The sequence below is a fragment of the Sorex araneus genome, chromosome 5 (assembly GCF_027595985.1).
Source record: "Sorex araneus isolate mSorAra2 chromosome 5, mSorAra2.pri, whole genome shotgun sequence".
Classification (NCBI taxonomy): Eukaryota; Metazoa; Chordata; class Mammalia; order Eulipotyphla; family Soricidae; genus Sorex; species Sorex araneus.
Window position 1 is genome coordinate 5,106,274 of NC_073306.1, and position 24,592 is coordinate 5,130,865.

Here is a 24,592-nt window from a genome sequence, read left to right on the forward strand (position 1 = left end):
TGCTGTTCCTGGGGGCCCAAGTTTCTTTCTTGCAGGAGGCTGGCTTCTGCTTCCTGGTAACTTCCGGGTGTGACACCCACATGCCGAGGGCTCAGAGCAGTCCACCGGAGCCAGGCACACCTGGACTGGAACCTGTGGCCCCGCTGACACTGTGTGTCATCTGTCACCCTCAGTAGCATGTGGAGGCCCTGGGGGAGGGGTCCACTCGGCTTCTCCACTGAAACCTCCGGGGACAGACCCTCAGGGACAGTGGCTCAGGGAGGAGACTGGCGGGGCTGAGGCCCGGGCTGCCCCTCCTGCCGGCCCGTTACTGCGAGCTTAGGTGGCCGGAGACGGCCAGTGGTCCGGGGATACCTCGCACGTGCGGGGTCCCAGATTCAAGCACCGGCAGCATCTGACCCACACCTCGCCCCCGCGCTGCTGGCCGTCGCCATGAAGGCCCCCAGCGGGCCCTGAGCACTGACCACGCGGGCCAGGAGCATCCAGAGTGGCCCCCAGGCACTGCTGGGGCTGTGAAGGTCGCCCCTCAAAAAAAAAGTCTGAGCTCTGACCCCATCAAGAGCCTCGGGGGGACCTGGGGGCAGGACCTGAGCCTCCACCATCAGAATGGGACTTCTCCGAGCTCAGGCCTTGCCTCTGCCCTCAGACCAAGGGCGCGTTCAGAGCAAGAACTATGCCTCCACCATTGGACTGGATCACCCCCCGCCCCCCAAGTCAGGAGACTGATCCCTTCCTGGGGTGCCCCGTCCTTTCTGTGGCCAGGTGGCTGATTCCGGGGCCGGGAGAGTCTAGGTCACTGGGCTGAGACTGCAGGGCCAGCAGTGGGGCCGGCCTGGACAGGGGCTTCAGGTATGGAGAAACAGTGAATGGGACCACGAAGGAACAGAGGGTGGCGGCAGCACCCAGCGGTCACCCACCGCCCAGGAGAGCAGCAGGCCTGGGGAGGGGCTGGATTTCGGAGCCCTGCAGAGACCAGAGTGTGTCTGCCACAGAGCCAGCCCCGAGAGCTGGACCCTCAAAGTGGAAATGACGGTGGGACCCAGATGCCAAAAGTGCCCGTCAGATCCAGACGCCAGCAGGCGGGACAGAGGGAAGGCGGGCACGGACTGACGCTGGCGGGGCAACACAAGCCCACCCGGGGGCACCCAGGGGAGGGGGGCTGCCTGTCCCCGCCACCTCACCCTGGGTAAGGACTGGGCAGAGGGACAGTGAGTGCGCCCCTCCCGGCCCCTGCGCGGCTTGGGTGTCAGTCAGGCGCCAGGGCGGCCTGCAGCCCCATGGCCTCACAATCCCAGCCTTTGTCCAGCTGGCCCAGGACTGGCCGGCTCCTGCTGGCCCCGGGGCCCCTGGAAACCAGAGCAGCTGGACGGGCACCAAGTATTTTTCCAGTCTGGGCCAAGGGCCCTGGAGACGAGCAGGATGGAGAGAGAGAGGTGCTCATTCACCCGTGCTCCTTCATTGCTCCCTTGGACAGAAACGATTTATTGAGCGCCCAATTTTGGGGGGCAGGCACTGAGCTGGCAGAGGAAGGGGGGGCGGAGGGATGGGGGAGGGACACTCCGGGTGGGCCCAGGCCCTCAATCCATCTTATGTCCTAGATGCCAACGCCGATGCCCTCTCTCCTTCTCCTGGGCGGGGGGTTGGGGCGGGGAGCAGTAGGGTGGGTTGGGGGTGGCGCTACCACTAAGGCGGTCCAGGGCAGCATGGGGGAGGGGCCGGGGCCGGGTGGGGGGGGTCACTCAGGGCTCCACCCACACGCTGCTGTTGGTCACCCGGGCCCCGAACCAGCCCTTCCAGTAGACGGAGTCCTGGCCCGCATGCTCGAAGCGAACGAAGCGGACGCCGGGCCCGTAGTCGGTGAAGGTGTGGGAGATCTGGGGGGGCGGGGCACGAGGGAGAGGCGGGCTTAGGCCCCCCACCCGCACCCGCGTGCTCACCTCCCGCCTGCCCACCAGCTCGCGTGCGCCCCCCCAGATCCCCCGGGCCCGCCCACCGGGCATCGCTGCCAGGGGGGGAAATGGGCGGGCGTGGTGGGCGGGGCGTTCTCCGGCCCCGCCCCGCCGGCCCCGCCCCCGGCCCTGACGCATCACCTCGGTCCAGCCGTCCTCGCTGTCCTGCGGCACGGCCACCTGCCCACTGTGGAACTCGGCCAGCACGTCCTCGTGTTCCGACAGCAGCTTCACCGAGAGCTCGTACAGGCAGCCCGCGTCACTGCGGCCCGAGTACCTAGGCCGGGGCAGGGAGCGTGTGGCGGCGGGGCGGCCGGACAGGTCACGCGCACAGCCCTGCACGCCCGCTTCACAGATGGGGGAGTGAGGCCGGACAGCAAAGGCTTCACGGGAGGTCCGAGGCCGAGGACCGAACCCCAGGTCGGCCCCACCCACCCTTGGGGCCAGGGCCCGCTCAAACTCAGCTGGGGAGGGCAGAGACCCGGTTCTATCCCCGGCCTGTGTCGTCCCCAGCGGGGCCAGGCGTGCCCCTACCCAGAGTAGTCCCTGGGCACCGCTGGGCGTCGCCCCAAACCCAAATACCGACCGAGAAAACCTCGGGTCCCAGGTAGTGGTCGGTCGCAGACAGCAAGCCACGTGGCCTGACCGCAGGGGGCCCCACCCCGGGCTGGTCCCCAGCACTCCCCCTCCGGGCTCACCAGTCCTTCACCACGATGGCCGGCTGAGTGGTGTCCAGCAGCTCCTCCCAGTAGCCCTCCGCCTGCAGGTCCACGACCTGCGCCTTGCGACACCACCTGGGGACACCGGCGTCAGCGCGCGGGCCAAGGGCGCCCCTCGCCCGCCCCGCGGCCGCCCGCGCCGTACTCGAAGGAGGTGGCGAAGAACTTCCTGACGCTGTCGTCGTGGCAGAAGTCGGCGCCGCAGTCCCCGGGCAGCTCCTCCACGCGCCAGCCGTCCCCGCCGTGCTCCACGTCGCTCCAGCCCTCCAGCTCCTCTGTCGGGGCGCGGCGCAGGTCACCGGCCGCAGGGGCTGGTCCCGCGACTGTCCCCACGTGCTCGCTCCCTCGGGGCGGGGGGGGGGGCGGGGAGGACCCGCGAAACGGACCCCCGGGGAGGGTGGTGGTACCGTGGGTTAGAAAACGCAGCTAGCCAGGGCGAGGCGCTGGCAGGGCGGGAGGGTGCTCGCCTTGCACGCGGCGACCCAGGTTTGATCCCCGGCACCCCATTGGGTCCCCCAAGCCCGCCAGGCGTGACCCCGAAGTGCAGAGCCAGGAGTAAGCCCTGAGCATCACCGGGTGCGGCTCAACCCCCGCCTTGCCCCCCCCAAAAAAAAAGCATAAACGATACTGCCAGCCCCCGGCCAGCGGGTTTGAATTCATCGCGCCCACCCCCACGCGGACTCTGTTTGGGACCCGCGGATGCACCGGGACCAGGAGGCGCCTGGGATGCAGGAGCATCCGCGCCCGGGACGCAGGAGCATCTGCGCCCGGACCCGCTGCTCCACTGGGGGCTCCGCGAGCATGATGGGCAGGGGCGGGGGCGGCCGTGTCCCCGTCCCCACGTGACCGGGGGCCAATGGCGCTCCGCGGGGACGCGGGGCGGCCCTCACCGTCCCCGCAGGGGTTGCGCAGCAGGTTGCGCCGCCTCTTGCTCAGGAAGTAGAACTGCTGCCAGTGGTCGCGCTGGTCCTCGGCGCCCGCGGCCACCAGCCCCTCCTGCTGGCACTTGAGCAGCCAGAGCGGGGCGCCGTCCACCAGCTCCTTCCAGCGCAGGCACACCAGGCGGCAGGCCTGCACCAGCTCGGCGCCGGGCAGCTCGGCCAGCACGCGCAGCAGCAGCTGCTCCGGGAGCTCCTCCAGGTACGCGGCCTCGGCCGGCGCCTCCGCGGCCTCCTCCCCGTCATCGGCCTGCTCCTCCCCGGCGCTCGGCTCCTCCGTGCACGCCGCCTCCTCCTCCGGGGTGGCCTCCTCGGGCTGGGCCACGCTCTCTGGCAGGGGTGGAGCGGGTGGGGGCTGGGGTGCTGACGCCCAGCAGAGCATCCCCCCCGCGGCGGCCGCAGAGAACCCGGGTCCCTCGGGCACCCGCCCGGCCGCCGCCGCAACCGCAACCGCCACCGCCGCGGTTGGGGTCGCAATTCGGGCGACTCAGCGCCTGGTGCGGTGAGCAGGCCCCAGGGAGCCGGCGGCCACCAGGCCTGAAGCCCTGAGACCCGTCTCCGAGGCCGCAATTTCCCCGCGCAGGGCAGTCAGGCCCCTGCCCGGGCCCACAATAGCGATTAATGTTATTATAGGTGGCAGGCGGCTCCCTTAAATTCCCACCCCCTCGCCCCTGGTACCTCCTCCCAGAAACCCTCTCGGGTTTTCCTCCGCTGCATCCTCCTGCAACCTGCCGTTTCTAGCTTGTCTTAGCTATGATTTTTTTTTTTGGTAGAGGGGTGGAGGGGGTGGTGAAAGGGCCACACCCAGGAGCTGGAGCCATTGCACAGCAGACCCGGGTTCCATCCCTAGCATACCATATGGTCCCCCCGAGCACTGCCAGGAGTGATTCCTGAGTGCATGAGCCAGGAGTAACCCCTGAGCATCGCCGGGTGTGACCCCCCCCAAATAAAAAAAAAAAAGAGCCACACCCAGTGGTGCTCCGGGGTTTCTCCGGGCTCTGTGCTCCAGAACCTTCCCTGATGGGCTTGGGAGGCCATATGGGATGCCGGGGGTTGGACCTGGGTCAGCCGCCCTGCTGTGCCGTCTCCGGCCCTAGGGGATGATATCTTGAAAACGCTGCTCTCAGGCTGAAGGCCGGAGGGCCGACACTCCGCCTCCTCCCCACGTCTGGCGTCTGCCTCCCCGCCCGGCACAGGCTGCTTCTAATATTTACTGGGCACTCAGTGTCAGGTGCCATTTTAAGCAGTTTCATCTTGTTCGCTCTTTTTTTTGGGGGGGGGCACACCTGGTGGTGTTCAGGGGTTGCTCTCTGGTTCTGTGCTCAGGAATCATTCCTGGCAGTGCTCAGGGGGCCAGATGGGGTACAGGGATCGAACCCAGGTCAGCTGTGTGCAAGGCAAGTGCCCTCCCGGCTGCACTGTCGCTTGCTCGTCTCCCCCTCCCCCATCTCGTTTTCTCCTTAAGCCTCTCCGCCTCTCTCGAGGTTGTCCCTCCCTCAGGCTGTGGCCAGCTGACTGCGGTGAGCCCGCCAGGAGCACTTAGCCAATGAGGGGTCGCAGCTGGCTGTGACCCCAGGCTGCTGGCATAAGAGCAGTGGGATAACCTCCTGCGCCTCCAAAAAACTCGCTTGCATGGGCCCGTTGAGAGCACAGGGATAAGGCAGTTGTGTCGATGCCCCAGTTCGACCCCCAGCACCCCACATGTCCCCCAGGGTGATCCCTGAGCACAAAGCCAGGAGCATGGTGCCACCAGGTGTGGGATGCAAACGAGAGTCAGAGCCAGAGAAATGGTCCCGCAGGGAGGGCGCTGACCCTGCATGTGCCTGGCCCGGGTCCGAGTCCCAGCACCCTCTGTGGTCCCCCAGCCCCCAGAAGTGATCTGAGCCCAGAGCCAGGAGTAAGCCCCGAGCTCTGTCGGGTGTGGCCCCCAAAGTCATCTCGGGTGCTGCCGGATGTGCAGATCAGAGATGTGAAGTGTCACTGCCAAGGGCCAAGGTCACACTGCTGCTACTGATGGGGGTCTCAGCGATCTAAGGGGGGGCAGGGAGATGGGGCTGATGTCCCGAGGTGGGTGCCCAGCCAGCCATCGAGCTGTGAGACCTCGATGGGGGGGGGGGACCTGCAGCGAGCGTCAGAGCTCAGAAGCAGGAGCCTCGCCTTTTTTCCTCCCCTGCCTCAGTTTCCTCATCTGTACAATGGGACTTGTCCATCTTTTTTTGTTTGGTTGGTATGTAGGGGGAACGCTCGGAGACTACTCCCAGCTCTGTGCTCAGGGACCACTAGTGGTGTCTGCCACATGCATCAAAGCAAGCACCTCGTCCCTGGACGATCTCTCCCGGGGTTCACCCTGGAGCCTAGTCACTCAGCGCGCGCTGGGGAGGGGACTGGCCGTGCTGAATGGTAGAGGAGCTGCGAGCTGCAGTCCCCTGGACCCCGGCCACAAGCGCGAGTTAGCAGACAAGGAGAGGCGGGGGAGTCCCGGAGGGGGGCGGGCAGAGTGAGCCGCTTTGGGAGACGCCGCGTCTCCCGACCCAGAGAGGGGGTGCGTGGGGCAGCGCTGGCAAAGCCCAGGCCAGCCCTGGGGCCATTTGCCTCCTCGCATGCAGCACACACGCACACACGCAGACGCGCATGCGCGCGGGGCCGGAGCCTGGGCAGCCCCCGGGGCGCACAGAGCCCCCAGCCAGCCCCCAGCCAGCCCCCTTTAGGGAAGCGCGTCCACACAGCAACCGCCCTTCAGCGCCGGCAGGTTTCTTTTGCCCCGGGCCACACGTGGCGGTGCTCAGGGCTTACTCCTGGCTCTGTGCTCAGGTGTTCCTCCTGGCCGGGGTTGCCGAGGAGCGAGCCTGGGCCAGCTGCGTGCACGGCGAGCGCTTCCCCGCCGTAGTACCTGCCCTCCAACCCCGTCACTAGCTGCTCTGGCCACATCCCCGCGGTGTGGGATCTGGGGAACCTTTGGGTTTTTTTTTTTGGGGGGGGTGGGCAGTGCACACCACACCTGGCGCGGATTTACTCCTGGCTCTGAACTCAGGGATCACTCCTGGCGGGGCTCGGGAGACCATCTGGGGTGCTGGGGACTGAGCCCGGGTTGGCCGCGTGCAAGGCAAGTGCCCTACCCGCTGGGTCATTGCTCCGGCCCCTGCCACCTCGGTTTCTTTGGCAAACAGGCCCAGAGAGGCTTAGCTGACGTCCCTCGGCCACTCAGCAGACTGAGGTGAAGGAAGAGGAGCGAGGGTACCGCCTGCTGTCCAGCGCCGGCCTCTCCGGGGAGCCGGGCCCGTGTCCTCACCTCGCCACCCCCTCCCCCTGCCCTGGCCCCAGGACACCTGATGCTCCTCTGAAAGGTGCACCTCACCCTGTCCCCCCTCCTGGCCCCAGGCTGGCACTCCGGCCCCAGATCTGGTTACGGGCCCCCCGCCCCCCGCTTGAACCCACACAACCCCCACATTGTTGCCTTCGGAAAGTTATCTGGCTCTCCTGGGCCAGGCCTCCACTCACGGGGGGCTGGACCCAGAGTCCAGGGAATAGGTGGGGGCCCTGGAAAAAAGGAGGAGCCCCTCGGGGACCCTCGAAAGGGCGTGGCCCAGGGCCTGTGGATGGGTGGGGAGCTGACAAAGCTGGGGTTTTCCGGGCCGAGAGGGGGCTTGGCCCCATGACTGTCCCTAGGCAGTGCCACCCCTGTACATGCCACACACACATGCACACACACACACACACACGCACACACCAGGGTCTGCGAGGAGCCAGCGGTGGGGGCTCTGCAGGGGAGTCTGCAGGGCTGCTCCCCCTGACTCAGCAGGCACCCCTGCAGGCGCAGCCCCGGGCGAGGACAGGTTGGGGGGCTGGGTCTCTGTGCCAGACAAGATGACGGGGCAGTCTCCCAAAGCCCGGCGCCTGCCCCATCTCCCGCGTCCAGCCACTGGGCGAAGGGCAGCGCCTCGGGACACGCGAGCCCGGGGAAGGCCCGGGTGGGGAGAGACCGGGAACCCCAGGAAAGCCACGGAGCGCGGCGGACGAGCAGAAGTTGATGAAGGGCAGGACGGGTGGCAGCCACCTCCCCCCGAGTCGCGGGGCGCGGGTCCTCAGCCCCTGGGGGCCAGGAGGGAGGCAGGGGGGCCACTCCCGTGCGGTTTCCCGGGTCGAGGGCCCCCTCGAGCCTCCCTCCCTCCCCTCCTGCCGGCCCCAGACCACCCCCCGCGCTCCTAAGGGCTTCTGCTTGGGTGGAAGTTTGCCGCGCCGCCCCGGCCCGGGTGGCAAGCAGCGCCTGGCTGCAGCGAGCGGGTCCGGCGGCGGCTACCTGGGTCACCGTCTCCGTCCATCGCTGCACAGGGCGGTCGCGAGAGGAGGGGCCGGAGCGCTGCGGGGCGGCCGGTGTCCGGCGGCGACGGCGAGTCCAGGCGCTGCCCGCGTCTGGGTCGGGGCCGGCGGCCGCGCCTCTTAAAGGCCCCCGCCCCGCCCCTCGGCCCCCGCCCCGCCTTCGCCCGCGCCCGCCGCCCCGCCGGCCCGCGCCCGTTTCCCGGCCGACCGGGAGGCTGGGAAAGGTCAGCAGTGTTTGCTTTCTGCTTTTTTTTTTTTATTAGGGGGGGTCCGATCGCGGGGGGAGGGGGCGCGTCTCCCGGCGTCCCCCTGGGGTGGGTGCTGGGAAGAGGCGAAGGGGGCAAGGAGAGTCTGGGGTCAAACGGAGGATGCGGGCAGCGGGCCCGGCGGAGGGAGGGGGTCGGGGCGCCCCACACACGCGCCCCCGGGTAACCGTGCACGTTACGTGGCCGCGGGGCCGAGGAGTGGGGTCGGCGTCCCCGGCCCCGCACGTAGGAGCGCGACGCGGGAACAGAGCGAGCCGCAGCAGCGCGGGGCGGGGCCTGGCCGGCGGCCTTCGGGGGCGGGGCCTGAGCGACGCCGGGACCTGATTGGAGCCAGGCTTTGAGCGGCGAGATCCGATTGGAGGGCCGGGGTCCTGGGGGCGGGGCCCGGCGGGGGCGGGGTCTGCTCTGACTCCCGCAGGCGTCCTCGGCGGCGTCTCAGCGGGGTCACGCAGCGGCGCGGGCGCCCGTGGGGGTGGGCGCCGGGGCCCGTGGGAGTGGGTGCCGGGAGCGCCGCGGCGAGTACGTGAGCCGGCGGGGCCGGGCGGCGCAGGCCAGGCGCCGGAGCTGGGGCTGCCACTGGTGCGCGGGCGCCGAGCCGGGTGGGGGGCGCGCCTGGAAGGCCCGGCGCGGGGTGGGGGGAGGCGGGCGGCGACCCCGGAGCCCTCACGGCGCGGGGCGGGGGGCGCGGAGGCGCTTTCCCGCCGCCCCCCGCGATCGGGAGGGCGAGGCCTGCGCCCTGGGGCCCTGCCCGGAGCCGGGGGTGCGTGCCCCGCGCAGCCCCCCACGGGCCCCCGCCTTCTGACTTGGGAGGACGGGGACGGAGAGAAGGCTCTGGACCACGGGACTCGGGCTCCGTCCTGCCCCGGGCCGGTGTCCCTGACCTCTGGGCAGGTCCTGGCTCCCCTCCCGGCCTCCGCAGCCTCCTTTCAAGGCCCGTGGTGCGGGAGCCCTCAAAACCAGCGCCCTGGGCGCAGGGACAGGACCGCTGGCAGGGCCGACCCGGGCTCGATCCCGGGCATCCCGTGGGGTCCCCCGAGCCCCCGCCAGGAGTGGTCCCTGAACTCAAGGGCTAGTGGAAGCCCTGGGCATGCCGGGGTGGCCCGTAAACAAGACTCAGAGCTCAGGGGATGAGGGGGACGAACTCACCTTTACTGACAAATCCCGTATCAGATGCTCCTGTTAGCCCACCCCAGGAGCTAAGCCCCTCGCTGGCTGCATTTTACAGGGGACGACACGAAGGCCCCCCCGGACACATGACTCCAGAGAGAGTAAACAGCAGAAGCGGGTCGGGGATCTCCACCCCGGCCTTGCTGGAGAGAGGCCAGTGTCCAGTGCAGCTTTTTTTTTTTTTCAATTAAAAAAATTTTTTTTTAATTTTTAAATTTTTAAAAATATTTTGGTCCACACCCGGCGATGCTCAGGGGTTACTCCTGGCTGGGCGCGGGGAACCCACTGGGATGCTGGGGATGGAACCCGGGTGGCCGGCGCGGTGGCCCCCTAGCACAGCTCTCCCTCACCCCAGGAGGCACAGCCATGGCGGTGGAGAACATCAACGAGCTGCCGGAGAACATCCTGCTGGAGCTGTTCACGCACGTGCCGGCCCGCCAGCTGCTGCTGCGCTGCCGCCTGGTCTGCAGCCTCTGGCGCGACCTCATCGACGTGGTGACCCTGTGGAAGCGCAAGTGCCTGCGAGAGGGCTTCATCACCGAGGACTGGGACCAGCCCGTGGCCGACTGGAAGGTCTTCTACTTCCTGCGCAGCCTGCGCCGGAATCTCCTGCACAACCCCTGCGCTGAAGGTGCGGCTTGGAGCAGGGTCAGCCCGCCCGCGCCCCCCCCCCCCCCCCACACACACACACTGTCCCTGTACTCGGCACCTCCTGCTGGCCAGGCCCTTTAGTGCTTTCACTCCCTCACTCTCACTGTGGGCCTGTAAGGTGGGGACGGTGGCGTAGAACCATTTCTCAGATGCACAAACTGAGGTCACAAGTGGCATTTCTTATTTATTTATTTATTTATTTTTGCTTTTTGGGTCACACCCAACAATGCTCAGTGTTTACTCCTGACAATGCACTCAGGAATTACCCCTGGCCGTGCTCGGGGGACCCTATGGGATGCTGAGAATTGAACCCAGGTTGGCTGCGTGCAAGGCAAACGCCCTACCCTGCTGTGCTGTTGCTCCAGCCCCACAAGTGGCATTTCTTATCCCACTCTTCAGACTGTTTGTTTCCCTGGTGACCTTGCCTGGGACTCAGTGTCAGCAGCCAGTTGGGACTAACTGTGCCCAAGATACAGAAAATCAGAGTTGGTGTTTTGTTGGCCCGGTTCCCAGACTGCACGGCTGGTCCTGGCACCGGCCCGGAGGGTACCAAGGGCCCTGCCTGTGGCAGCAGGGGAGACCCCCTGTTCTCTGTAAGGGGGTCACAGCCCCTTCTTTGCTGCTCTGTCCTGACCTGGGCTCGGCCCTGGGCTGCAGTGGGAGCCTGGGTGTCCAGCCCCAGGCCACGCTTCGGAGTGATGACGCAGCAGCTCTGGCGTCTCTGACGTCTGCCGCCCTGGACGCGCCCCCACCGCCAGCCGCGCTCCTAAGCTGCTGCTGTCATCCTGTACGGTCCCTGCGCCAAATCCCGGCCGAGGAGTCCAGAGCCTGCTAGAGGGTTCTCTCAGGGTGAACGTGTGGGGGCCGGAGCGACCCTACAGCAGGAAGGGCACTTGCCTTGCACAAGGCCCACCTGGGTTCGATCCCTGACACCCCCATATGGGCCTCTGAGCCCCACCAGGCATGATCCCTGAGCGCTGCCAGCTTTGACCCAACTCCCCGTAATATATACATAATTTATATATTTTATATATAAATGTTTTATATATAAAAGTATATACTTATGTATTATATATATTTGTGTTTTTTATTATTTTTGATCTTTACAGAAAACTGCACAGGGGCTGGAGGTAGTACCTTGGGAAGGGCCGTTGCCTTGCACGCAGCCAGCCCCGGTTTGATCCCCAGCAGCCCCTATGGTCTCAGAGCTCCACTAGTAGTTCCAGAGTGCAGAGGCAGGAGTGTTCCCTGAGCATTGCTGGGTGTGGCCCAACCTCCCCGCTCCCACACCCGCAAAATAAAATAGTGATTTGGGCCAGAGCTATAGTGCAGCAGGTGGGCCATTCGCCTTGCATACGCCAGCTTGGGTTTGATCCCCACCGTTGCGTATGGTCCCCTGAGCACCAGCAGGAGTTTCTCCTGAGTGCAGAGCCAGGAGTGACCTCTGAGCATTGCCAGGTGTGCCCCTCCCCCCCAAAAAAAAAATAATGAAAAAACCTGCACAGCCCTTGCTCTGAGCCCAGTCCGTGGAAGACAAACCAAGGTGCAGAGAGGTAAAGCCATTTACCTGGGGTCACACAGCCCACTGATGACACAGCTGGGAAGCCAGGCTCCACTGGTTTCACTGGGGGGCAGTGTTGGGACCTGGGCTGGGGATGCGCGGGTAGCAGCTAATGGGAGGCGGGCTCTGGGGCTACCGGTAACCTTGGAGGGGCCACCCTTTGACGCGGGGACCCCTGTCTCCCCACAGAGGGCTTTGAATTCTGGAGCCTGGACGTGAACGGAGGGGACGAGTGGAAGGTGGAGAACCTGCCCGGAGACCAGAGGAAGGAATTCCCCAATGACCAGGTCAAGAGATACTTCGTGACTTCTTATTAGTAAGATACAAGGCCCGAGGGTGGGGCGGGTAAGCCCAGGTCACTCCATCCTGGGGCCTCTCCCGCTCGGGGACAGGCCGTCCTAGCCCCCCAGGGCCCTAGTGATGAGCCCCAAACCCTCCCACTGCTCCCCTGCGTGCCCCCCCGCCCAGCACCTGCCTCAAGTCCCAGGTGGTGGACCTCAAGGCCGAAGGGTATTGGGAGGAGCTGATGGACACCACACGGCCGGACATCGAGGTCAAGGATTGGTGAGTGCCTGGGGCGAGGGGCTGGGGGGGGGGCTGCCACTCCGGCGCCCCGCCCCCCACCCTGCCCCCCACCTCCCAGGCCCTGACCGGCTGGCCCCTCTGCTTGCAGGTTCGCGGCCAGGCCAGACTGCGGGTCCAAGTACCAGCTGTGCGTCCAGCTGCTGTCGTCCGCGCACGCGCCTCTGGGTACCTTCCAGCCAGACCCCGCGACCATCCAGAAAAAGAGCGACGCCAAGTGGCGGGAGGTGTGTGTCCTGTCCCAGGGGCAGGGGGGGACGCTGCCCCCAGCTGCAGCCGCCGTGCCAGCTCTCAGCGCTGAGCGTGTCCGAGGCCCCGCAGAGAGAGGGTGACGGTCCCTTCAGACCCGCAGGGGTCAAGGCATTTGCTGTTGTTCCTTGTTCCTATTATTAATTGTTCCTGCTTAAAAAAGGCCCCAGGTAAGGATTTTAGGCTCAGATGGGGGGTTGGAAGAAGAATTTCAGTTTGTGCAGATGATTCTGTCGTATCTGTTCAGTGCTGTCTTTGTGTTAATGGAAGTAGCTTTAGACAATGTAACCAAATGCAGATAGCTGTGTTCCAATAAAACTTGATAAAAATAGGCAGTGGGTCCCGAGGCCGTGGTGTGCCAGTTCCTGATCCAGGCCAGTGCTGCCCGGCGCTGGAGAGGGCCTGGACCCTAGAACCTGCCCTGGACGGTGGCCGGTGCCCGCCTCGGACTCCTGTGATCACGTGGCCTGTGGTTCCCGCGCGACTGGTCCTTGCTGCCCAGCTGTGGTACTGACCACTTGCCAGAGTGCCTGAGGACCCTTCGGGCTGCAGATCTCCCAGCAGGATGTTGCTCTGCTTGACGGATGAGGAAACTGAGGCAGAGCAAGGGGCGATACAGTTCTGCTGATGCCTGGTGCAGCCTGTCCTCGCTGACCACCCAGGCAGTGCCGCCCACGGGGAGGGCGCCCTGACCTCTCTCCCTCCTCTGCCCACCCCTGCCCGCCCCCCACCCCCACCCCCACCCCTCCCAGGTCTCCCACACCTTCTCCAACTACCCGCCGGGCGTCCGTTACATCTGGTTTCAGCACGGCGGCGTGGACACTCACTACTGGGCCGGCTGGTACGGTCCCAGGGTCACCAACAGCAGCATCACCATCGGGCCCTCGCCGCCCTGACGCCCCCCCGCGCCCCGCCCTCCATCGAGGCCTGACTGGTAAACACAGCTGGCAGAGAGGGTCCGCGGGTTCCCTGGCGTCTCATGGCCTTGCAGAGCCTCCCCGTCTGGGCAGCCCTAGAACGCTGAGGCTGGGGGGTCGCTCTCCACCCCAGGCCTCAGCCCGCATGGGCCCCCTTACAGTGCTCCGGCTGCTGATTGGGCTGGGGCGGGTCTCCCCCACCAGCCTCTTCTCTGCCATTGTCTCAGGCCTCGGTCCCTCTGTCCTGCACCCCCGCCCCCAGCCAGACATTGGTGCCAGAAGGGACCAGGCCTGGTCCCCCTCAGCACACTCGTGCCATGCTACACACTCCGTCTGGTCAAAGGGGGTGGCCGGAGAGTAGCCCTGGTGACAATAGGGGCAGCTTCGGGCTCCAGTGCAGGGGGGAGGGGGGAGGGCTGACAGCTACCCTGTGGGGGCTTCTGCACCTGGTCACCTGGGACAGGTCAGGGCAAGGGGACACAGGGGAGGGCGGTCTGGGAGCTGGGTGGATGGAGATTTTCAGGTATCCCTCGTCACCTCCATGCCAGGGCCAGGCTTCCCGGGGCTTGGAGAACATGTCACGGCCCTCGCCCACCTTGGACCACGCTGACCTGTCCCCGCGGTCGGAAGGACACGGTGTCTGGACCCCACCCCTGCTGTGTGCATCCCAATAAAAGGTGTTCCCAGCCCCCTGTGCCTCTGGTTTCTGGTGCAAGGGCAAACTTCAGCGGGGGAGGGGGGCCTTGCCCAGACCCGCAGCCGGCCAGCAGGGGTGGAGAGGGGCTGGCACCCCAGAATGGGAGTCGACCCCGGTCCGGTCCAGCATCCTGGGGCTCGGGCCGGCCCCGGATAGAAGGCGCCCAGGCTGGGGAGCAGCTCTGCGCCCTCGCGCTTCCGCCCCGCGTCTCTGCCAAGAGCCTGAAGACACTGCGCGAAGCCGCAGGTTTGCACGCGGCCGGCCGCAAGGCCAGAACGCGCCCCGCTTTCCGCGGAGGACGCGCAGGGTGGCCGGGCCGAGGGTCTGGCCGAGCCCTGGGGCAGGTGGGAGCCGCCCCGCAGGCCCGGGTCAGCGGGGAGGGGCCGCGGCCGGGGCGGGGACCGGCCCCACGTCCGCCCCGGCTGCTCCGGAACCAGGAATGAGGCTGTAGGAGACGCCGGCGCCCGGGCCTGCGCGTCCGCCGCCGTCCGCGCGGGAGCCCGAGTTCCGGCGAGCAGGTCGGGGGGCCGCGCGGGGGCGCCCCGGGCGGGCGGGGGACGGGCCGCGCGCGGGGTCCGGGCCGCGCGCGGGGTCCCGGCCGGCGGCGGCTCGCGCCCGGGCCGCGCGGGGCGGGCGGGGCGCGCGCGTGACGCGCCGGGGCGGGGCCTCGCAGGACGGTGCTGCGGCCGCGGCGTCAGGGCCCCCCCGGAGCGCCGGTCCCGCGGGGGTCCCGCCGGCGCCCAGGTCGGGGTCTGGCCGGGCGGGTGGGGCGTTAGCGGGGCCCGCGGGGCCGGCCACGCGCCGTCCCCCGGGCCCGGCCGCTGGGCGGCGTGCGTGGACCTCCGGGCCCGCTCCTGGGGTGGCTCCGCGCGCGGGGCTGGTCGGAGACCCCCGCCGGGACCCCGCGCAAGGGGATCCCGAGGTTACGCTCCCCTCGTTGGAGAAACGGGCGCGCCCCGCGCGTCGGGCCGGGGCGGGGGGCGCGGGGCCCGGCTCTGGGCAGCGGGGTGGCGGGGGCTGGGGTGCGAGGCGGCCTCCCGGGGGGCTTGGAGGTCGGGGAGGGCGAGGGGGGTTCCCTCCTCCTTCTCCTCCCGCGGCGCGTGCCCCGCGGCGTCCCGGGCGGCGGGTACGCGGGGCGGAGCCCGGGGCGCGGCCCTGCGGGCAGGAAGCGCCCCGCCCGAGCATTTAGGCGGAGGCCCGCGTGCACGGGCACGGCCCCACGCGAAGGGACTCTCCGGGTCCCTTCTGAGAAACAGCAAAGCCGGGCACAGCCCGGCGGGGAGGGCGCGTGCCTTGCGCTGCCAGACCCGGGTTCGAGCCCCGCCACCCCACGTGCTCCCCGGAGCCGGGATTTAATTCCTGAGTTGCAGAGTTGCAAAACCGGGAGTAAGGCCTGAGCACTGCCGGGTGTGGCCCAAAAACCAAAGAAAGGAAAAAAAAAAAAGACCTGACCAGCAGGCCTCCTCCCCTCCCCTCTCCCCTCCCCTCCCCTCCCCCCAGCATTCCTGCAGCTCCCTCCCGGCCGGTGAAATCCAGGCCGGCCGGTGAAATCCAGGCCCGGGCGTGGCTGTTTGTTGTTTCCCAAACCCTCGGGCTGTCCTGCTCAGGGTAGGTGGCCGAGGGCAGGCTTGGGCCAGGCCCACCTGCGCACCGACCCTGCTGCTGGCTGGGTGAAGATGCCGTGGGCCCCCATCTGCAGTGCTCCCCAGCGCAGTTGGCCGAGGCCCCGCAGGCAGCCCCTCCTTGACTCAGCTGCCCAGCTGGTCACTGAGTGGCCACTGAGTCTTGTATTGGTACGAGCAGCTGCTTTTGTTTTCTGGGCCGGATGCCCAGACCCAGGATGGGAGTGCGTAGACTCCCGGGCCAAAGGGAATCTTTCTCCACGCCGACCCCACTGCTCGTGAGGCTTTGGTGTAATCTGGGAGATACAGAAATGTTCTTACAGGGGCCAGAGAGCAGGTTCAGTGGGTGGGGCACTTGCCTTGCATGCGGTGTGGCTAGCAGTCAGGCCCTGGCCCACATATCCCTCAGGCCCCACCCCGAGAGACCCCTGAGCACTGCCGGGCGTGGCCCCCAGGAAGGAAAACCAAGGTTTTATGATCCAAGTGAACTCACAGCATTAAAGTGACATTATGGCAAAACCCAGAGTTCACGCTGCCTTGGCCAGAATCTCGTCGGGCTCAGGGATAACCGAGCACTTGCTTTGCACGCAGGAGGCCGGGGAGCGCCCAAGAGCCAAAGTGTAAAACTTGGTTTATTTGTGCCACCAACTGAAAATTACTTTTTTTTTTTTTTTTTGGCTTTTTGCGTCACACCCGGGAATGCACAGGGGTTACTCCTGGCTCTGCACTCAAGGAATCACTCGTGGTGGTGCTCAGGGGACCCTATGGGATGCTGGGACTCGAACCCAGGTTGACCGTGTGCAAGGCAAACCCCTACCCGCTATTTGTGCTGTCACTCCAGCCCCTGAAAATTACCCTTTAAAAGAAAAAAGAATGTCGGGATTCTTTTACCGAACTGTTTCCTAGCTCTATAATCGTATTTCTATCACGGTCTCTCAGACATGGTTGCGGTCTGTGTTTTCAGGGCCCGAAGGGCAAAGGGACAGTTTCGCACAGAGGAACAGTGACAGCAGAGGCCAGAGAGACGCTGCCTCGGGCAGGGCTCTGGCCTTGCATGCGGCCCATCCTGGCTCGATTCCTGCACCCCGTGTAGACCCTGAGCACGGCCAGGTGTGCCCCAACACCCTCCCCAAAACCCTGTTAGGTTAGAGAGTAGGAAGTTTCTGGGAATCTGTCCCTTACACTTTGTGTGGGCCACGCTCAGACCTTACTCGTAGCTCAGTGCTCAAGGAGGACCCTACGGGGTGCCAGAGAGCGAACCCAGGGCAACTGTGTGCAAGGCAAGCGCCTTACCGCTGCATTCTCCCGCCAGTTCCCCCCTACACACACACACACACACACACACACACACGTTTTGCTGCTGATGTGACGACAGGGTCCCGCACCCCTGCCCGGGGTTGGAGGAGGTGTGTGGCTGCAGGGATTAGGGGGCGCAGGTGGCAGAGCCCCAGGGCCGTGGCGGGTGCTGGGGGCGGCCTCACACTTGCCAGACAGGTGGGTGCGTTAGCCGGTTCCTGGGCCCCCTGGAGCGACCCCGTTGGTCAGGGACGATCACCTGATTCCCCCAGGCCCGCGTGTGCTCCCGGCGCCCCGCCATGGCCCAGGTGAACATCAACGAGCTGCCGGAGAACATCCTGCTGGAGGTGTTCACGCACGTGCCGGCCCGCCAGCTGCTGCTGCGCTGCCGGCCCGTCTGCAGCCTCTGGCGCGACCTCATCGACGTGGTGACCCTGTGGAAGCGCAAGTGCCTGCGAGAGGGCTACGTCGTCGAGGAGGGCGACCAGCCCGTGACGGACTGGAAGATCTTCTACTTCCTGTCCACCCTCCACCGGAATCTCATCAGCAACCCGTGCGCGGAAGGTGAGGAACCGGTGGGCGCCGGAATGTTCCCTCGCACCCCTCCCTGCTGCCGACCTCCCCCTCCTCCCTCCCATCCCAGTTCCGAGCCCTGCCCTGCCCCCACCAGTGTTCCCCACCTCTGTTCCGTCTTCCTGAAGCTCTTCCCATCAGCCAAAACTTGGTTTTGGGGGCCACACTTGGCAATGCTCAGGGGTTACCTTGGCCCTGAGCTCGGGATTTATAATCCTGGCGGTGCTCGGGGGACCACACGGGGTTTCGGGATCGACCCCGGCTCGGTGTGTGCAAGGCAGGGCCCTCCCCGCTGTACTCCGGCCCGAGAACCACCTTATCAGTCTCTTTCCTTCTTTTTTTCCCCGGGCCACACATTTCTCTTTCCAGGAACCTGATGGATGGTATCTGCCCCTGGGCCTCCCTCGCCCGTGGCCACCGTCCCTTAGCTGTCCTCTTTTTTTAATTCCTAGGGGGCTCTCAGGACCTGGTGACATAATTAGGGCTGGCCCCGTTTTCAGAGGCACTAACGTGTTCCGTGAGAGTCCTACGCAAAGACCCAGAACTGCAGCAGCTGTGCGGGCTGGTCCTGCCCTGCTCAGGGACCCACAGTGGCCGCCCTTCTCCTGTGGACACTGCCCAGCCTGCCCTTCCCAGCAGCCGGGCCACATCCTGATCCCCGGGGCTCCTGGGTTCCTCTGATCCCTCGGTTCTCTCGGGGTGGGGGATGGATGGAGGGTTCGGGCCACCGGGGGAGTACGGAGGGACACCTAGTTCAGGGGGCAAAGGAGGCACTTGGAAAAGCACTCCTGATGAATGTTCTAGAAAGGCCTGTTTCCTAAGGACAGACTTCTGTCCCTTTATGGCTGGGGGCTACCCCGTGGGGGTGCTCAGGGGCTGCTCCCAGCGGTGCTGGGGGGCTCTGCAGTGCTGTGGCGGACCCCGGTCTCCCAGACACAGAGCTTGTACTCAGCCCCATTAGCCGCCAGAAATGGGTCTCTCGGCCTGCTGGGCTGGGGGCAGGGGGCAAGGGGCCCCGTGGCCATCAGAGGCTGGCCCTCCGCCCTGGGGTGCAGGAACTGGGGCAGAGTAGCTGCCTCCTGAGCCCTGGACCCCCCACACCCACCCGGGGAAGGGGGCATCAGGGATCCTGACCTCTGGAGGGAGGGGACTTTCGCCCTTCTAGTTCAAGTTCAGCGCTGCAGCTGGAGGGTGCTGGAGGGCACCCCTGAGATGGGAGCGGGCCCGGGCCCGGGCTGACTGGCTGGTGTCCCTAGAGGGGCTGGCGTCCTGGCAGATCGACATCAATGGGGGTGACGAGTGGAAGGTGGAGACGCTGCCCGGGGAGCACGGAGATGCATTTCCCAACAACCAAGTCAAGAAGTACTTCGTCACATCCTTTGAGTAAGACATGCAGGGCCCGGCGCCGGGGATGCGAGGGGGGCAGGTCAGGGTCCCAACCCCACTGGGGCCCTCTGCTGCCTGGCTCAGGAGGCAGCCCAGGGGCTGGGCCTCGGGGACGGGAGGCAGCCCAGAGGCCCAGAGTCCAGGGGCTGGTGCGGGCCGCTCCTGCGGGGAGCTGGATTAGCCGCGTCCCCGGGGGCTGTAAGCCGGAGGATGAATCAGCGGTCACACTTACTGCAGATGGGAACCCGAGTGCCCAGCAGCTGGGCGGGGTCAGGTCACAGGCCTGCGGGGTCCGTGGGGGAGCGGGCGAGAGGAGGGGGTAATGCCAGCCACCAGCCTCCCCCTCGCCCTCTGCCTCCCCCGCTGCAGGCTGTGCCTCAAGTCGCAGCTGGTGGACCTCAGAGCCAAGGGCTACTGGGAGGAGCTGCTGGACCAGTACCGGCCGGACATTGTGGTGAAGGACTGGTAATGGGCACCCGCAGAGACCCCCGTGCCTCCAGCCACTTCCCTGCCCCTGGCCTTCCCCGCCCACCCCCTCTCCAGCCGAGCCCAGGGCCAGCCCCTTCGCCGGGGCGCTCCCTGATGCCAAGGTGCCCGGAGGCGGCAGAGGGGTCCCTGCTTCCCCGGGCCCAGCCCTGAGCGCTGGCGCCCGCCTCAGGTTCGCGCCCCGAGCAGACTGCGGCTGCACCTATGAGCTGCGCGTGCACCTGACCTCGGCCGACTACATCACCCTGGCCTCCTTCGAGCCCCCACCCGTCACCATCGACCAGTGGAACGACGCCAAGTGGACAGAGGTGAGCTCCCCGCCCGGCCTCAGTCCTCCTGCCCGGAGCCTTGGGCAGGGCGCGGCGCTGTCCCATTCGGGCTGAGTGGTCCCTGCACTGTCCCTGCCCCGGGGCCTCACGGCCACCTGCCCTCCCCCCGCCCAGGTCTCGCACACCTTCTCGGATTACCCGCCCGGCGTGCGCCACGTTCTCTTCCAGCACGGGGGCCGGGACACCCAGTACTGGGCGGGCTGGTACGGGCCCCGCGTCACCAACAGCAGCGTCACCGTCAGCCCCAGGAAGGCCCTGAACCCGGCCCCGGAGGACAGTGCCCGCCCTGTCTGAGCTGCACAGACCTGCCGGGCGGCCCGTCCTCCGGCAGAGGTTCTGTCCTGTCCCCACGGGGGGCCCTGCCCGCGGCAGGCCAGTGCTCCGTGGTGCCCTGTTGCCCCTCCCGTGCCGACGTTTTGCTGCAATAAATATTTTCACTAGAAACTGCCTGGGCTGGGGGTCAGGGGTCGCTCTGTCCCTCCCGCCCCGGGAGCCCCTGGCGCAGGCCACGGGGCCCTTTATTGAAACAACTCACAGCACAGTGTTGGAGACAGCGTGGGCCGGCCAGACCCCAGGGGGCCGAGAAAGCAGGGCCCCGGCACCCTTCACAGCCTTCCTGGAGGAATTCCTCCGTGCAGGGCCCCGGCCTGAGCAGCCCTGTGCTGGCGTCCGGGGCCTGACGCAGAGGCAGTAAGAGCACTTGGAATCGGGGCCCCGCGGCCCTGCGCCAGGCAGGGGCCCCCAGAGTCCGAGAGACGCGGTGTCAGCGGGGAGCAGCACCCTCAGCTGCTCTTGTGAGCGCGTTCTTCTACGTAGAGCTGCATCTGGGGGACAGGAGCAGAGCGTGGGTGCAGGGGACGGCCTCGAGCAGTGGGGAGACGGAGGGGCTGGACACGGCCCAGGCCCTCATCACCTGGCCAGGACTCGGCCCTCGCCGCTCACCTTCAGGATGTCTGACGTCATGGTTTTCAGGGGGATCAGCCGGGGGTCATGCATGTGGACGTCCTGCTCGTCGGCCAGGATCCAGGGGAAGTCCTGAGAAGGGACCCGGGTCAGGGGGCAGCAGGGGACTGGGCCGGGCGGGTACCCAGGGGGCTGAAGAAGCCCAAGTGCCTGTTCGGAAACTGGGGGTCAGGACCCCGTCCCCACGCGCCGAAGCCTCTCAGCGCCACGTGCCCGGGTGGGGCCAGGACAGGTGTGCAGTCGGGTGAGGGGGTGGCAGGCAGGAGGGGGCACCCCTACCTGCACAGAGCCTGAGACCACCCCGCGGCCCCTGGCCCATAGACAGCCCCAAGACCACCCCACGGCCCTGCCCAGCCTCACCTTGATGACCTGGATCTTCTCCATGTTCCGGGCAGCTGCTTCTCGCGTGTGCACCAAGACCGTGAACGTGCACCCTGAGAGGCAGGGTGGGGTCAGGCTGGACGCCCCGGCCTGCCCCCTCCCGCCCCCCAGCCAGCCTGTCAGCCCCACAGAGGAGCCAGTCGACCAGGGGCGCGGCCAGGAAGGCCGGAGGGGTGGGCTAAGCACAGGCTCTTCCTGCCCGAGGCCTGGGTTCTCTCCCTGGCGCCACGCGGCCCACCCCAAGAGCACAAAGCTGGGAGTATTCCCCCGCCGCACTGTCAGGCGTGGCCCAAAAGCAACAGAAGATTCTACAGACTGGAGCCTGGTGAAATCAAGGGAGGCTTCCTGGAGGCCGTGGGCTCTCAGAAAACAAAAGGGCAGGAAGGAAAAGGTAGAGCCTGATGTGGCCAAACAGTCCCAAGAGCAGACCAAACCACAGTAGCCACGGGCTGCCCCGGAGGGGGAGGGGGGCAGGAGCACACCTGGGGGGTTGTGGTCCAGGACGGCGTCACACACGCTGATCTTAAGGATGAAGGCGCGGAGCAGCTGCTCCACGTGCGACAGCAGGGAGTCTGCGCTGGGGAGGGGAGGGGCTCCTGTCACGCACCGGAGGTCTCGGCCCTTCCCCCCGCAGCTCGGCCCCTCCAGGGTCCTCAGGGCCCGCCCAGCTGTCCTGGAGCACTTCTGGGGGTACAGCGCCCTGGGTGATGCTGAGGCCTAGTGGCCACCAAGATCCAGCAGAACCCGGGCCCGGCCCAGCCCCCGCACGCCCCAGGGCCCAGGCCAGGGGGCCGAGAGCCTCGCCTGAGCAAGGGGGGTCCACCTCGGGCGCCCAGTCACCCAGCCCGGCCGGGGGCTGCCCCTCCCACCGGCCACCTGCCCTGGGGGCCCTGGGCTCCCGCGCCTGCGCAGGCCGGGGTCTCGCTGCTCACAGGCCTTCAGCAGAGGGCACTGCGAGGGGCCGCCCGCCCGCTGGTGCTGCACGGGGGGAGGAAGCGGGGGGCGGGCGCTCACTTGATGGACAGCAGGGGCGGCTGGGTGATCTCGAAGACGAACTTCTCCACCGGGCGGTGCTCTTTGTCCAGAATCACCACCACCACCTTCTCCACGTCGTTCTGCGGGAGACCCGGAGGGGGCACGCTCAGGACTCCGGGGGGTTCCCAGGGAGGACGGGGGCTGACACAGGGCCCCGAGACGACCCCGCAGGGCCCTCGCGGCCCCCCGCACATGGATGTGGAAACTGGGACCGAGGGGTGAGGGGCACCCAGAAGTCTCCGAGGCAGGAACCTGTCTCGAGAGAAGCGACTCCACTAGCCTGGGTGACCCCGGCCCCCACACCCGACATGCCCACTTGCTCAGCGGTCTGTGCTGGCCTCGTGTGCAGAGAACGGGCTGCTGTGGTGAGGGAGATTGGGGAGCTGAGGGTCAGGGGGTTGGCGGGTGAGGGGGACTGAGGGGCCAGGAGGTTGCGAGGCTCAGAGGGCTGGTGGGAAAGAGGACAGGGAGTAGGTGTATGGAGGATATGGGGTTGGAGGGCAGGGGTGGGGGTCTAGAGGGTTGGAGGGCAGGGGTGGGGGTCTAGAGGGTCGGAGGGCAGGGGTGGGGGTCTGCAGGGTCGGAGGGCAGGGGTGGGGGTCTGCAGGGTCGGGGCCTGACCTTCTCCAGGAGTGGCTTGACGCAGTGCAGCGTGTCCTGGATATACTGGTTCAGCTCCGGGTGGCAGGACATCTGTACGTACACAGCCATGATGACCAGTGGGGTCCCCAGGAAAAGATGATTCTTTGTCCCCTTGCCCTGTGCGCCCCCTCGCACCCGCTGTGGCCAGAGGGGCTGATGCTTTGGGCTGCACCCATAGTGGTCTGGGACAGTGAGCATCAGGCAAGTGAGGACAGGAGCAGGGGCCCTCACTCACTTCTACAGCTGTCCCCTCCCCAAGCCTGTTTCAGGAACTTCTTAAAACGGGCCGGACAGGCAGTGCAGAGGTTAAAACACCTGCCTGGCACGCAGCCCACCCCGTGCGCCAGACAGGAGTGACCCCTGAGCACTGCCAGGAGCAATTCCATACACAGATTCTGGCCCCCAAACACCACCAGGTGTGGCCCGAAAAACTACATGAATAATTTCAACACAACCAGGGGTCCCAGGGTGGCCCAGTGGCACGCTCGTGCAGAAGGCCCCCTCTGGTCCCCAGGGCCACAAAACACACATGTGACCAGGCCCTGGGGCACTCTGAATCTGAGGGCGGACGCCTAGATTTCTGCAGGGGGGGTCCCAGAGAGAGGGACGAAGAGGGCCGCGCCCACAAGGAGAGGCCACTGTCTGCCAGGGCCGGGCCGGAGAGGGGGCGTGGCGACGCACCCCTGCCCGTCCGGGCGCTCACCTGGACCGGCACGTTGTACTTCTTCCGCTTCTGGAAGATGCCCACCGGGTAGACCTCCCGCACGTAGAGGATGAGGTGCACGGCCACCTCCAGGAACTCGCAGAGCACGTCGGCCACCACTGCCAGGGCAGAAGCGGGGGGCGCTGGGGACCCGCCCGCCCCGCCCCGCCCCATGCGCGCCCAGCCCCCCGCCCCGCCCCGCGCCCTACCTTGATGGAAGTTGAGGTCCTGTCGCGTCAGCGTGGTCATCCTTCCCGCCACCTAGGGGGTGGGACAGGCCTGAGGCCGGCTGCAGAGGCCCGGGCCGCCCCGGGGGTCACCGGGCGGGAGCGCCCCCCTCACTGACCCCCATCCCGGGGCCCCGCGCCAGCTCCCCACGGGCTCGGGGCTACTGTGGGTCCACCCCTCATGCCATGGCCATGGTCTGGGGACACCAGCTGCCCAGGGGCGGCGTCTGCCCGCGGCTCCCGCTCCAGCCGGGTGCAGCCGAGGTCGGGGCTGTGCCCGCGAAACCCAGCATGGCGGCGGGGCCGCAGGCCCGGACAGAAGGGAGGCGAAGACCCCGGCCCCTGTCTGGAGGGAAACACCGCGCCGCCCCTGCCACCCCCTGCCCTGGTACCAGCCGGATCCTGGTGCCCAGCTGTGGTGCTGACCACTTGCCAGAGTGCCTGAGGACCCTTCGGGCTGCAGCTCTCCCAGCAGGATGTTGCTCTGCTTGACGGATGAGGAAACTGAGGCAGAGCAAGGGGGCGATGCAGTTCTGCTGATGCCTGGTGCAGCCTGTCCTCGCTGACCACCCAGGCAGTGCCGCCCACGGGGAGGGCGCCCTGACCTCTCTCCCTCCTCTGCCCACCCCTGCCCGCCCCCCACCCCCACCCCTCCCAGGTCTCCCACACCTTCTCCAACTACCCGCCGGGCGTCCGTTACATCTGGTTTCAGCACGGCGGCGTGGACACTCACTACTGGGCCGGCTGGTACGGTCCCAGGGTCACCAACAGTAGCATCACCATCGGGCCCTCGCCGCCCTGACGCCCCCCGCGCCCCGCCCTCCACCGAGGCCTGACTGGTAAACACAGCTGGCAGAGAGGGCCCGCGGGTTCCCTGGCGTCTCGTGGCCTTGTAGAGCCTCCATGTCTGGGCAGCCCTAGAACGCTGAGGCTGGG

General features: G+C 67.0%; 4 protein-coding genes across 10 annotated transcripts; 2 read left to right on the forward strand and 2 right to left on the reverse strand.

Moving 5' to 3' along the window:
• Positions 1-1,454: 1,454 nt before the first annotated feature.
• On the reverse strand, positions 1,455-8,062 carry FBXO2 (F-box protein 2). The gene is made up of 6 exons (XM_004607068.2): positions 7,904-8,062; positions 3,559-3,936; positions 2,814-2,943; positions 2,648-2,743; positions 2,091-2,226; positions 1,455-1,874 (listed from the first exon to the last, which is right to left on the reverse strand). Exons 1-6 carry the CDS (start codon positions 7,923-7,925, stop codon positions 1,740-1,742), a joined length of 897 nt encoding a protein of 298 aa, XP_004607125.2. The 5' UTR covers positions 7,926-8,062; the 3' UTR covers positions 1,455-1,739.
• On the forward strand, positions 3,670-14,005 carry FBXO44 (F-box protein 44). Of its 4 annotated transcripts, none has more exons than XM_055139351.1 (7): positions 3,670-3,808; positions 9,712-9,987; positions 11,758-11,884; positions 12,037-12,132; positions 12,242-12,377; positions 13,152-13,333; positions 13,865-14,005. In XM_055139351.1, exons 2-6 carry the CDS (start codon positions 9,723-9,725, stop codon positions 13,293-13,295), a joined length of 768 nt encoding a protein of 255 aa, XP_054995326.1. In that variant the 5' UTR covers positions 3,670-3,808; positions 9,712-9,722; the 3' UTR covers positions 13,296-13,333; positions 13,865-14,005. The 4 variants fall into 4 exon arrangements, with proteins under 4 accessions (XP_054995326.1, XP_054995324.1, XP_004607127.1 ...); XM_055139349.1 differs by lacking the exon at positions 3,670-3,808 and adding an exon at positions 8,558-8,708; XM_004607070.2 differs by lacking the exon at positions 3,670-3,808 and adding an exon at positions 8,607-8,768.
• Positions 14,006-14,264: 259 nt separating this feature from the next.
• Positions 14,265-20,154, forward strand: LOC129398761 (F-box only protein 6-like). 4 transcript variants are annotated; one of them, XM_055139324.1, is made up of 7 exons: positions 14,265-14,531; positions 16,600-16,745; positions 17,204-17,495; positions 18,761-18,887; positions 19,260-19,355; positions 19,549-19,684; positions 19,820-20,154. In XM_055139324.1, exons 3-7 carry the CDS (start codon positions 17,231-17,233, stop codon positions 19,997-19,999), a joined length of 804 nt encoding a protein of 267 aa, XP_054995299.1. In that variant the 5' UTR covers positions 14,265-14,531; positions 16,600-16,745; positions 17,204-17,230; the 3' UTR covers positions 20,000-20,154. The 4 variants fall into 4 exon arrangements, with proteins under 4 accessions (XP_054995299.1, XP_054995300.1, XP_054995297.1 ...); XM_055139322.1 differs by lacking the exon at positions 14,265-14,531 and adding an exon at positions 14,650-14,757; XM_055139325.1 differs by lacking the exon at positions 16,600-16,745.
• A 32-nt stretch (positions 20,155-20,186) lies between these two features.
• LOC129404907 (mitotic spindle assembly checkpoint protein MAD2B-like) lies at positions 20,187-23,690 on the reverse strand. Its single transcript, XM_055139328.1, has 8 exons — positions 23,639-23,690; positions 23,430-23,548; positions 22,706-22,777; positions 22,064-22,164; positions 21,532-21,626; positions 21,029-21,102; positions 20,648-20,740; positions 20,187-20,529 (listed from the first exon to the last, which is right to left on the reverse strand). Exons 1-8 carry the CDS (start codon positions 23,676-23,678, stop codon positions 20,488-20,490), a joined length of 636 nt encoding a protein of 211 aa, XP_054995303.1. The 5' UTR covers positions 23,679-23,690; the 3' UTR covers positions 20,187-20,487.
• Between the last annotated feature and the right edge of the window lie 902 nt (positions 23,691-24,592).

What these genes read in the sequence shown, in the direction of transcription:
- FBXO44 (XM_055139351.1), top strand. Translation starts at nt 9,723, where the DNA reads ATGGCGGTGGAGAACATCAACGAGCTGCCGGAGAACATCCTGCTGGAG. An exon ending in GCACAACCCCTGCGCTGAAG is followed by an intron (nt 9,988 to 11,757) that starts GTGCGGCTTGGA and finishes GTCTCCCCACAG; the next exon opens with AGGGCTTTGAATTCTGGAGC. An exon ending in GACATCGAGGTCAAGGATTG is followed by an intron (nt 12,133 to 12,241) that starts GTGAGTGCCTGG and finishes CTCTGCTTGCAG; the next exon opens with GTTCGCGGCCAGGCCAGACT.
- LOC129404907 (XM_055139328.1), bottom strand. Translation starts at nt 23,678, where the DNA reads ATGACCACGCTGACGCGACAGGACCTCAACTTCCATCAAG. An exon ending in TCAAGCCACTCCTGGAGAAG is followed by an intron (nt 22,165 to 22,705) that starts GTCAGGCCCCGA and finishes GGTCTCCCGCAG; the next exon opens with AACGACGTGGAGAAGGTGGT. An exon ending in CCGCCCCTGCTGTCCATCAA is followed by an intron (nt 21,627 to 22,063) that starts GTGAGCGCCCGC and finishes TCCCCTCCCCAG; the next exon opens with CGCAGACTCCCTGCTGTCGC.
- LOC129398761 (XM_055139324.1), top strand. Translation starts at nt 17,231, where the DNA reads ATGGCCCAGGTGAACATCAACGAGCTGCCGGAGAACATCCTGCTGGAG. An exon ending in CAGCAACCCGTGCGCGGAAG is followed by an intron (nt 17,496 to 18,760) that starts GTGAGGAACCGG and finishes TGGTGTCCCTAG; the next exon opens with AGGGGCTGGCGTCCTGGCAG. An exon ending in GACATTGTGGTGAAGGACTG is followed by an intron (nt 19,356 to 19,548) that starts GTAATGGGCACC and finishes CGCCCGCCTCAG; the next exon opens with GTTCGCGCCCCGAGCAGACT.
- FBXO2 (XM_004607068.2), bottom strand. Translation starts at nt 7,925, where the DNA reads ATGGACGGAGACGGTGACCCAG. An exon ending in GGACGGAGACGGTGACCCAG is followed by an intron (nt 3,937 to 7,903) that starts GTAGCCGCCGCC and finishes CACCCCTGCCAG; the next exon opens with AGAGCGTGGCCCAGCCCGAG. An exon ending in GCGCAACCCCTGCGGGGACG is followed by an intron (nt 2,944 to 3,558) that starts GTGAGGGCCGCC and finishes GCGCCCCGACAG; the next exon opens with AGGAGCTGGAGGGCTGGAGC.